Source organism: Hoplias malabaricus, chromosome 4 (genome assembly GCF_029633855.1).
Source record: "Hoplias malabaricus isolate fHopMal1 chromosome 4, fHopMal1.hap1, whole genome shotgun sequence".
Lineage (NCBI taxonomy): Eukaryota > Metazoa > Chordata > Actinopteri > Characiformes > Erythrinidae > Hoplias > Hoplias malabaricus.
Genome location: NC_089803.1, coordinates 46,202,215 through 46,215,131, shown reverse-complemented (window position 1 = coordinate 46,215,131; position 12,917 = coordinate 46,202,215). Strand labels below are relative to the sequence as shown.

At 37.8% G+C, this 12,917-nt stretch overlaps 1 protein-coding gene across 1 annotated transcript in view; it reads right to left on the bottom strand.

The window, feature by feature from the left end:
* Positions 1 to 12,917, bottom strand: part of ube2h (ubiquitin-conjugating enzyme E2H (UBC8 homolog, yeast)) — a 145,355-nt gene that overhangs the window by 74,491 nt on the left and 57,947 nt on the right. Inside the window, exon 2 of the mRNA XM_066667476.1 lies at positions 3,570 to 3,646. Within this exon, the coding sequence (XP_066523573.1) occupies positions 3,570 to 3,646 (77 nt within the window). The remainder of the gene's footprint in view (positions 1 to 3,569; positions 3,647 to 12,917) is intronic.

The window sequence follows — 12,917 nt, the reverse complement described above, 5'->3', positions numbered from 1 at the left end:
TTCTTAAACTTTTTTTTTTTTTTTTTTTTTTTTTTACAGTGCACCCCCGTTTTAGGGTTAAAAATATTTCAGGATCCCCACCCCATTCAACCCCCTGCCCTCCAACTCACATGATTACCTTTTTAGGTAATACTTTTGAATAATAATATTACTCATATAACTAAGTTTATTCACATAATGTGATGGCTGGGCCTGCATCATAAAACCATACTACAAGTTCTTTTCATCATATTTTCTCATTTATTTCATTTTTTATATTTTTTATATTCTATTATTTATATTTATAGTAATTACTAAGTTACTACAGGACTTTGCTGTCCCTGTGCTGCTGTAACACGTTCCCCACTGTGGGATTATCTTTCAATTTTTTTTTTTTTTCTAATGAATAAATATTTAAATAAATAAATAAAATCTATTTATTTACAGTAGGTTTAACAAGTCAGAAAAAGCGCTTTATAAATCGAATGTAATATTATTAGTATTATTATTATTATTACTAAAATGAAGCTACTGCAACTTAAAATGAAGTTGCAGTAGCTTCATTTTAGTAATAATACTAATAATACTAATAAAATTACATTCGATTTATAAAGCGCTTTTTCTGAAACCCAAAGATGCTTACAAGTTACAGTTCATATAGACAATACAGCACAGACAGAGAACATGGAGACAAATATTTATGATACTGGGAGGATAAATGCAAGGGAGAAAAGGTCATTTTTAAGCTGGGTCCTGAAATAAGGCAGAGTTTGACTGCTGGATTTATATGGGGAAAACAGTTCCAGGGAGCGACTCTGGAGAAACTCTTGTCTCCTAGGCTAAAAAGATTAGAAAAAGAGAATGGACAGTCAACCAAAAAAGATCTAAGTGTTTAGGGAGGGTCTACAGAGCTGAAGAAGGTCTGACAAGTAGGAAAGGGTAAGTTTAAGGCTTTGTACGTGGGCAACAGAATTTTAAAATGAATATGGTATTTAACAGGGGGGCAGTGAAAATTATATAGGACAGGTGTAGGTAAGAAGCATGCTGCTGAATTCTGAACCACCTGGAGCTTATGGAGGGAAGAGTAATTAATACTAGAGAGGAGTTACAGTAATCAAGACTGTTTGAAATGAATGCATGAATGAGCAGCAGACAGAGTTTTGCTACAGTTTTAAATGGAGGTATTAGGTTTTAACAAGGGATGAAATCCCTTGGAGCTAATTTTATTAACAGAAGCCTTTGTAGTAATTAAAATAATTTCAGTTTCATTGCTAATATGTATAAATTTAATAAATTTGGGCATTGTCTGCATAACAATGTAAGTCCAGATTGAGTCGACAGATGATTTGGCCTAGGGACAGAATGTAAATGACAAGCAGCAAGGGTCCCAGCACAGAGCCTTGAAGGATATTCTGGATAACAGATGACGTGCCAAACCTATAACCAACAAGAGTAAAATATCGTTTGCTGTTAAGGGCAGTGCCAAAACAATGCCCAGCTTGAACAGTTTTGAGAGAAGGATAGAATAGTTTACTGTATCAAAAGCAGTACTTAGATTTAACGGTATGACCATACTAAGACCGCCACTATAAGCAATGTGGTGGACATTAAATATCAATATTTTATCAATATGTTTCTGTTGATTTATTTTCCTCCAAGAATAATGCCTGGTTAATTTGCATTCATTTTATGCCTTTAGATATATATGAATGGTATAGGAGAAACAATTTTTCCTGCTCTGTAGGTATGGAATGGATCAAATCTGGACTGAAATGACTGATTAAATAATGACTGTAAAAGGAACATGTATGTTACTGAGAATCAAGGGCCACCTCTGGCAGAGTTTCCCCTTTTATAGACCCATGAAGCACTTTTTTTTTAAAAAAGAAATCACTGACAATTAAGTGCTGTAAGCCAGGCTGCAGTCTATGCAACTGAATTTATGAAAATAAATGTGTAATATGTATTGTGTAGTGTATGTATTTTTCACTTTTTAATTAATTTTGTGCATCACCGGTTGGGGGTGGGGGTGTGCAGGGGGTTGAGGGGGCCTGCCACCGCTGCAAAAGCAAATTCTAGAGGAAACACGGTCATGGAAGTTAAACAGTTTAATAATATTTTCAATTGCAGTCCCAGGAATATCTAAAAAGCTTGAAGATGATTGTATAGCCTCAATTTTAATGTGCTTTTTTATGTACATATTTTTATATGTGTTCAGTGTCATACACATGACGACACTAAACAGCATCTACAGTTCTCCATTTAAATAAGCTGAATGATTGACTATAAGGCTAAAAGTTTGAAATATCATTATTATCCAGTTACATACTATATACCGTATTTTCCGCACTATAAGGCGCACCGGATTATAAGGCGCACCTTCATTGAATGACCTATTTTAAAACCTTGTCCATATATAAGGCGCACCGGATTATAAGGCGCATACAATAGACGCTAGAGTAGAGGCTGGGGGTTACGTTATGCATCAATTAGATGGAGCTGCGCTAAAGGGAATGTCAACAAAACAGTCAGATAGGTCAGTTCAACTTTATTAATAGATTACAACCCAGCGTAGTTTAAGGTAAAACATGTAGTGCAATGTTAATATACCCCACATAGTGTGTGGGGGGGGAACTTTTCCTCGATTCAATAATAATAATAATCACAATATAGTAACACTCGAAATAGTGCAAAGCGATAACAATATATCAATAACTCAACGTTGCTCAAATGTTAAAATCACAACACACAAAATAAACACGTAAAGCTCACTTTACTAAGTTATTCCTCTATTCCTGTGTTCTTCTGCGTGACTGATCGCCTTGAGTTTAAACTCTGCGTCATATGCGTGTCTCTTAATAGGAGCCATTTTGGGGTCTTTACATAAAAAACAAATGGAAATGAAATATATATACCGGTATATATCCAGCATGCACCGCGCGCGGAAGAAAATGAAGTAGGCGGCTGCTTACCGTAGTTGCGAGACCTGGCTCAATATTGGTCCATATATAAGGCGCACCGGATTATAAGTCGGCTGTCGGCTTTTGAGATAATTTGAGTTTTTTAGGTGCGCCTTATAGTGCGGAAAATACGGTATTCTAAGTTGCGGACAAATCTATGCCTTTTAAGAACATCTTTGTAAATTAAGTGATAATGACTTTTCTCACTTTCTTTGCTTTACTATATGGCATACCAAAGCCAAGCTTTAAAACACAAGACAATTGCTTTAACTGCTTCACTTTTGGATAAATGAATCATTAAGTTGTAAAGGCACAAATAAATTAGACAACGTATATTTAATGTTAAAATAATGTTTAATAAATATATGGTGATGATGTATTATTTGACATCAGTTTACATCATATATATTAAATGCACTGAACAAACTTTTGCAAGTATTCAATTGGAGACAATGAGGCATCTCATGCATGGGAGATGCATGACTGAATAATTTCAACATGATAATCAATTCAGACCAGATTATATGTATGTATTATGTGTAGTGGAACATTACAATTCATTCTTCACATTTAAAAGTATATATCAGTTTCTTCATTTGTGTAAAATTATGGAGAAGATATCAAACTTACTTCCTTGTGGTCCATAAAACTTCACTACAAATTCATTAAGCCCGCTCAGGATTGTGACTTCATGTTTGCTTTCAATGCTGAATGCTGCAAGTTAAGGTCAATATAAAATATTTATAATGAAAATGATTAAACATTTTTCCCCCATTAAAAAGACCTTTATGTTGAATATTGTTACACTGTCTTTGTGTTTGTAGGAGCCCAGGAAAAATGTACGGAACATAAAAAAAAAAAAAAAACTGTTTACACCAGAATTGAGGAGAAAATAAGATACACTTCATTTATAGCAAAGACAACAAATGAACAAAGGTCTTCAGGATGGGCTATAGCCAACAATAACAAACAAAAAAACTAAAAAGAAAAACATCCCTATAGCTCCACTGACATATACAAAACAAGTTTCTTCTCAAACATTCTGTTCTGACCCACTATTATAACAAGGCACAGGTAAAATACGAAACTTCCATTAAAATTTTTACATATTCAGGGAGCAAACAGAGCAAGACAATAGACTGGACCACGCAGCATCTACAAAGCAAACACTGGGGCCGTTCTGTTTACTGCAGAGATTTAAAAAGGAACATCCCAATGCATTTAGCATGCACCTCTTGTGATGGGTATATCAACCAATCAGAGGCACAGAGCAGAGTAGCCAATCGTAGGAGGTTGGGTCAGCAAAAGGCATGTCTAAATCCTACGGGGGAACCATAGCATCCAGTAAAACAATGTCTTATCCTCACTTACGACAAATATTTAAGATGCAAGATTGCAAACTGAGTACCCACCACTTAACACTAGAATGACTAAAGCTGCGATTTTTTTCCTAAGGGAAACTGCGCTCTATATCCCCCGTTCCCCTGCTGTGAGACACTTGGTGTCCATTGTTATGCTAATGACCCACAGTGCATCTAAACACAGACTAACACACCCTCACCCTCCTCAGCCCAAACACTAGAGACTTATGGCGTTATTTTTGTGCCACAATTCTGCACGCGCGCGCGCAGATATTTCGAACGAGCAAGAAGGTTTCTGCGCGCGCGCGCGGATATTTTTGAGTGAGCAAAAAGGTTTCTGCACGCGCGCGGATATTTTTGAGTGAGCAAGAAGGTTTCTGCGCGCGCGCGCGGATATTTTTGAGGGAGCAAGGTTTCTGCGCGCGCGATGTCTTTGACCTGCGCGCTCGCTCCACACTTACAGCCATTACGAAGTGCCTCAGATTCAGCCAATTAGAAACGTCAAATGACAAAGGTAATTTCTGATTGGATGGCTTGACCGCCAAGTGGGAAGGACATACAGGCCGGAGAGCAGTAAATAACTTTCTAAAGGAAGCTTAATACTGCAGTTCAAACTGTTCATGTAGAGAGAGGAAGGCAGGTTTAAATCAACCTACCTGAGCAACCCTCCTGAGTTTTACACACACACACACACACAAAACAACACTGAACAAATAGGTTTTAACTCTGGAAAGCTCTATTGAGTTTATCAGAAAAAGACCAAAAAAAAAAAAAAATACAGAAAGATTTCACAGACCAGGTGGGTTCAGTTCACCCTCCTTTCATTCCCCTGTATGTAATTAAGGCTACATACATTGCCTATATTTACGGCAAAAAAATGAAACACTATTTTGCTATACATAAATTTTGAACCATAGTTAAATCAAATACACACTAATATATGCAGGTGTACGTTACTACATTACAGAATTATAGCCAAGAGTTCTAAATAGCAAACTGCAAGCTAACTTTATTGCAGTATTAAGCTTCCTTTAGGAAGTTATTTAGATTTAAGCATTACACAATCAGCTAGCCCTGTATGTTGGTAACTACCGATCTAGATAGTGAGGTATATTTATCAGACGGCCTCATAAGACAGTATTAAGAAATGTTCAGTGTGTTTTTTAGAGCATATGGCTGAACATATGTATGTGCGCTACACAGAGGGATGTTTAGGATAAGCTGTCAGTGAGGCAGGACACTATCAATTTTACACCCTCCCTTAAGTGCATGCAAATGTAAACTATTCTCTATGTTTGCCTTATTTGGAAAGGAGAGAACTATATAGACGAAAGGATCTCAGCCAGGAAGGAGAGAGACAAATAGACATGAGAGAGAGATGATCGGAGCGCTCAATTGAACACTACTCTCTCACGGGATCCTTAAGAACCCGTAAGACACTGTTTTGGTAAATAAAGATGTATTTACACTTTTAACCGTGTCTGCGGAGATTCTTTTCCATCACCTGTCTTCACAACACAGCAAAAGTTAACAACAAAGATGGCGACGAGGATGGGATTTGAGCTGTGACCTGTCTGCTTCAGATGACCCCTGCATTCGAACTCCCGCTTAAAAGCCGGCAAATAGAAGGTGAGATTTTCACAAATTTGAGCGCTGGTTGGGTGTTTGGGCTGTCTGATGCAGAAAGAGTTGCATTCATAAATAGACTCATTAGTGTATGCAGTGTTGTGTTGATAATGGTGTTGGATAAAGATTCTCCGTTCTAAATTTTTAACTATAGTCATTGTAATAGAGAAATGAAGGAAATAAAAGGGAATAATGAAGAAACAGTAAAAAGGAAATGTTGAAGTATAAGTTTAGAATAGCTTAATTAGTAACGATAAGGTGAGCTGATGATGACATGCACGTTTGGGTAAACAGGGCCCTATTTTTGCTTGAAACTGTAAGACATGAATCACAGTCATTGCGTGAAAGTAAGCTTTGAGTTATTGTGAATTGGATTGTATTGAAATAGTGAGAAGCCCTGGGCCCAGTGGCATTTGGTTAAATTTTATTTAAGGTTTTAAGGATAACGAAAAGGAATATATGGAAAAAAGAGGAAAAGAGACAATAAGAGAGTTAAATAAAGAAAGGAAGCCGCAGATTTCGGATTTAAGCCCTCGTGGAGCCCGGCCGCAAATCCTGAAAAATTCACTAGGTGATTTTTTGGGTCAGTTTGATGAGAAACTGGAGGTGTGATGCAGAGATTTAATTAGGGGTGTCCACTCGAAACACTGTTGACGAACACTGTATTGATGCTGCCTCTTTTTGAATTATTACACCTCATAAAGTAGCATAAATTAAAAATAAGGAATAAGAAATAAGGTAAGGGCGGCAATAAAAAGCATGCTGTTAATGTGTGAATGGGTCGACTGAGAAATTGTGTTGAAAATGATGAGTGTGTGTAAGCGCTGTTTGGAGGATGTTGGAGTATGTGTGTGTGCTTAGTGAGTTAAGAAAAAAGGAGTGTCTTGCTGTGCATGTGTGTGTGTCAGCTGAGTGTGTGTGCCTCACCCCCTCCCCTTTTCTCTTTTCAACGTTGTCCCTTAGTCTGTAACTATGTGTGTGTGTGTCAGCTGAAAGAATTTTTTGGGAGAAAAAGGGGGAGTGATCAACCCCCATATTGAGTGTGTGTGGGGGAGAACTGGTTTCTCCCTTGCGCTGTAAAAAAGCCATGAATTTTCTGTGGGTGTTTTTTTTTTTAGAGAAGGGGGGAAAGGACACCTCTGCCTAGAGAGTGTCAGAGAGAGAGAAAAAGGGGGAATGTGATAAAGAATGAGAGATTTAGAAATTAATAGGGAAAGAAATTTGTAATGGTAAAAATTATGAGCTTCGTTCAAGGACAGTTATTTAAATGAATATGAACCTCAATAAAATGAGGGGTTTGTTTATTTATGACAATGAGCCTGAACGGAAGACGTTTTTAAAGTAAAAATATATAAAGTAAAAATAAATGAGCTTTCTGGGAGACAGTAAATTAAAGAAAACAGTAGAAAATGAGCTCCAGAGAGACGATTTTATGAGCTTTTTTGGAGACTATACATTAAGAAAATATAGACAATGAGCTCCAGAAAGACGTTTTTAGATGCTGAGAATAGGAGAAAGGAGAGCAAGGTGTAAAGCTGAGTAATTAATAGGGTACATTGGGGAAACTGTAAGGTTTAATCATGGGAATTAAAGGGAAAATTGTTATTGGGGAAAGGAGAAAAATTTTTGAAATCTCCATATGATGGCTTTTATTGAGAGAAAAAAATAAATAAATAAATAAAAAAAAATAAATAAAATAAAAAAAAGGGGTTTCATGGGTCTAGCTCCTCTCATTTTATTGAATTTTTGAAATCTTATGCTTTGCAAGGGGGGTCTCTTTCTGCAAGTGTGTAAGGCCTAAAGTTCACTCTTGAAAAAGAGAGAAATGGCAGGACTTTGATTTGTGACGTACTGATAAAAGCCACGTTGATTTGATTTAAATAGAAACTAATAGTTATTGGGCAAATTAGAAAATATTGATGTATAGTGCTGTGCAGGGGTTTGAAGCTCTTGATAATGGGTGTGGTGCTTGTGTTGTGCTTATGATCTAAAATAAAAGGGAATAGAGGATTAATTTAACATAGTGGGTGAGAGTGAATTGGTAGAGCAGTAATTTGGTTGTGTTCTCTTTGAATGCAATAGTTTGATGAAATTGAGATACATTGAATGGGGTAATTGTTTTAGGCCAGTGGAACTGAGGAATGGCCTTATATGGAGAGAGCTGCTACAAGATGGAAATAAAGTGTGTTGGAATGGTGTTATTTAAGTTTCTCAGAAAAAGGGGTTGAATTTTATAGTCTATGGTGTTGAGATCTCTGTGAAGTACTGTTATATAAAATAATAATTTTTAGCTGCCAACTGATAAATGAAAAATACTGCCGATGTGTGAATATTGGATAACTCTGAGTGTTTGGCATTGGTGCTTTCTGGGGTTTAAACATACCACTGCGATGTTTATATGTGAAGAGTACAACATAGTACATTAATCTTATCTTAATATACACATCTTAGGAACCAAGATGCAGGGTTGGAAATTTACTATCATGTGGTCATAGAATAGTATGTGAAATGTTTATGCTAAACTGGTTAAGCCGAACCAGATGTTAAAGGGAGCTGCATTAAGGATGAACTTATTGCCATCAATCACTTTAGACCCTTTTTAGGGGGGTTGAGATTAAGGTCGTTTGGGCTTCAAGCCAATGAAGAGTTGTTGGAGGTGTTTACAATATTGAATGAAGGGTAAAAATGTTATGAATAAACTAAATGTTGGTAAATAAAATACAAATAAGCATATTGAATGTTTAATTACTAAAAAGTAAGCTGAATGTATTAAATTTCTATTTGTCTTTTTATCCTGTGGGGTGTGTGTGTGTGTGAGTTCTCTCTTCTGTGAGGAGACGGTGAGAAGAGGACCAGGAGGAAAAAAGGGGGGTCAAAATTTGCCCAGAGCAGAGCAGACTGCACAAAGGCATTTTATCCACAAACTTCTTTCACAAACACCTGCATTGATACATTTAGATTAAATCATTAATAAGTCTCATTATTAAAAAGTAATAATTGGAAATTCATTGATTTGTTTATCTATTTGCATTTAGTCCATTATTGGTGCTATAGTACATGACATAGACTTCTTCAAAGAAAGCTTGGCAACAGGTGGTTCATTTTTAAGGTAATAATTTGATTTAATAATTTAAGAATTAACAACGAGGTTTATGAAGAAAATTTATTATTAGAAAATGGGTTTTTTGATTTAAGCTTTGCTATAAGTGTATGGGGTTGCAAATATTTAGTGGTAATCATATTTAGCAGTGCTTGTTGAGTCTTATATAAGTTTGTATATTCTTTAATTACAAGATAGTTACTGAATGTTTAATAAATCTAGTTTTATGGTGCACTTAGTAGTTATATCACTTAGTAAAGGGGATTTAGTGGTGTGAATTGTATTGCATATTAAGGTTTGATTTCTCTGAAGTTGGCAAATTCAATTGGGGATTAATTTTTATTGATTGTGGTAATATAGTGGCCTATAAACAGAAAAAAAGGGAGAGAAATAATTAATAAGTGTAAGTTGGGAACATATTTAGTCATTATTATGCCAAAAATGGGCACTAATGTTTCAAAAGGGGTTACTCCTGTTGATATAGTTAAGAAAAATAATCCTTTAATAAAAGGCATTGCAAGAATATCAGAAAAATTTTATAAGCGATGGCCTGACATAGACCAACCATGGCCGGTAGAGGGGACACTTAAACCAGATGTAATTAAAACAATAGAGGTACTTGTATCAACATATAAAGCAGGACAGAAGAAAGGGCGTCAAGGAGAAAAGCGAAGGGAAAAAAGAGAAATGGAGCTTGGCATTCTCCAGTTATTCGAAAAAGAGAGTCAGAAACTGATGAAGGCAGCGAAGGACAAGAGGGAGAAAAGTGTAGACGCGATTAACCAACTTATGAAGAAAACCGAAAGACAGATGGCCGAAGTTAATGTGTCTTTTTCACATGTGGACTCAGTTAAGACACCACCACCTTATGAGAAGGAAGTGAAAAGTGAAAAAGCCTATCCTCAGCTTCCAGTGATTAGTCAAGGAGGAAATTATCACATTGAAGACGAAGATGAATGCATCATTGAAACAGGACAAGCAGAGACAACGATAAAACTGTATCCGAGTTCCAAAAGCAAGAAGAAAACTCGACGTCTGCAGACTAGAGGTGAACTGAGAATGAGAAGGAGGACCATTGGAGATGAGGATCTGAGTGACCAGGATGAGGCCATGGGTGGATATGATCCAGCCATCAGACGAATGCTAGCTAAAGCAGAAAAAAGAGGAGATGTGAGTAGAAGGAAAGAGGACTCAAAAAGATGGAAGTTCTGATGAAACAGAGAATGAAGAAAGTGATGATGGATGGAAGAAGAGTGAGGGATCTTTCTCTGAAAGAGGATTATTTCCTGAAACATCCAGCACAAAAGGAGAAGACAGATGGAGAGCTTTGAGAGACGTAGAAAAAAGTATAGACCAATGTTTATTGAACTTAGATAATGCTTCTAGCTCACTGGAGACACAACTGAAAGAGTTGCAGACATATGAGGAGGATCTGAAAAATGAAGACACTGAAAAATGAAGACACTTGAAAAGATATGTCCAGTGATAGTCCGAGGACGGAATTTGGAATACAAGCCTTGGCAAAATACAGATATGTCAGATATCATGGAAAAGTTGCCTACTTTGCAAGAAGGAGCACATCCTTGGATTTCAAAATTGGAAGAGCTTCTGGTGGGAACGCAGCCAGCAATAGGTGACATAAAGAGACTTTTAGCAAATCTCCTGGGAGTTCCAGCCATGGAAGAAATTCTACAGAAAGCGGGCCTAGAACGATATGTAAGAACTGCTGTTAATGATCCAGAGCTGTTTGCTGCAATCAGAGGTCGAATGTGGAGAGCATTGAAAGGTTCATTTCCAACCAATGTGCATCCTGACAATATCCTGATTGAGCCTTTGGGAGAAGAAGAGAACCCAAGAGCCTATGTGTCAAGAGTCCATCAGGTATGGAGAAATGTCACAGGAAATGATCCAGATTTAAATCAGATGGAGCAGTCAATTTTGCGAGCCAAATTACAGAAGGGACTACCCTTACCAGTGAGAAGTAAACTGGCAGAAGTAGTGGGTCTTGGAAGCATGGCAAAGAGTGTCTATACAGATCATATAGCCCATCAAGTGGAGCTATATAGAAAGAAGGAACATGATCAGAAAATACAGGATGAAGAGACCCTCAGAAAGCTGAACCAAATACAACTGGTGGACAACAAGAAAAAAGAAAAGAAACAAGCTGTAGTCATACAAAGTCAGCCTCCTAATCAGCCAGGACCGCATCTGGATCAGACTCAACCTCAAGTGAGCCAGTCAGCATCAGTTGCTCCAGTGACTCCCTGGCCACAGCCAGTGTTTGGTCAGGTGCAGACATGGAGAGGAAGAAGTCAAGGAAATCTAGGAAGAGGAAGACCAGGAAGATTCAGTCTGAACTTTCAGCAGCCTCCTGAAGTGTGCTATAATTGTGGACATTCATTCATTCATTCATTATCTGTAACCGCTTATCCAGTTCAGGGTCGCGGTGGGTCCAGAGCCTACCTGGATTCATTGGGCGCAAGGCGGGAATACACCCTGGAGGGGGCGCCAATCCTTCACAGGGCAACACACACACAGACACTTTTGAGTCGCCAATCCACCTGCATAATTGTGGACAGTTTGGTCATTTTGCTCGTGAATGCAACCGGCCAGGAGGAAACTTCAGGGGATACTTTAGAGGAGGATTCAGAGGACAACCAAGGTCAATCAAGGGACCTGTGAACCCTTATAGGGGCCCAGAACCAGGATTCTAGGGATGCCCGGAGAACTCGTGTGGGAGGTGTCAGCTGGTAGCAATAGGGCCAGAGAGAGATCCAACAATAGAGGTGAAAATAAATAATCGACCATTGACAATGATGGCAGATAGTGGAGCTGCTTTCACCTGTATTCGGCCTGAAGATGCTATACACCTCCCCAAGTCTGGTCAGATGATTCGGACAATCGGGTTTGAGGGAGTAAAACAGCTGATTCCTCTCACAGAACCAATTGAGCTCTGCTATAAACATCTGAAGACAACAATACCCGTACTGGTATCAGAACATACACCTGTTGCACTTTTGGGAAGAGATGCTTTGTGCAGACTGAACTGTACAATAAAATGCACACCGGACGGCTGCCTGGTAGAAGTGCCGAGTGAAATGACTGATCAACTGATGATGAAAACAGAGACTGAAGCTTCTTCAGTATTTTGGATTGGAAATCTTAGCGAAGAATTCTTGGAACCAGCCAAGATGTGGGAGAAGTTTATTGTAGCAAACATGCCTGATGCAAAGACTCCAGAGTATCCATTTCCATTTCAAACTCTTTGAAAGAGGAAATGCTGAGATGTGTTCCAAAATGTTTATGGTCACAACATAGCACTGACATTGGATTTGTGAAGTCAGCTCAACCAGTGAAAGTTGAACTCCGACCAGGAACAAAACCTCCGTGGAAGCCTCAGTATCCTTTGAATGAAGAAGCAATCAAAGGGATCGAACCACAAATTGAAGGTCTTGTGAAGGCAGATGTTCTGAAGATAACACAGAATCTGCAGAGTAATACACCTTTGTTGCCTGTGAGGAAGCCAGATAACTCTTATCATTTAGTACATGATTTGAGAGCAGTAAATGAAGTAGTCACAGACTTTCCAGCAGAAGTGCCAGATCCACATGTTTTGTTAGCCCAAATTCCTCCGGATGCAAAGTATTTCACAGTATTAGATTTATGTGGTGCATTTTTTAGCGTTCCACTAAGTGTAGAAAGTCAGGGTTTATTTGGGTTTACTTACAAGGGACAATTCTATGAGTATAAGAGATTACCACAGGGATATAAACATAGTCCTCACATTTTCAATAAAGTATTGAAAGATGATTTAGTTGGGGTAGATTAGAAGTTAAAAAGTACTGTCATTCAATACATGGATGATATTCTTCTCTGTGCACCAGATGAGGA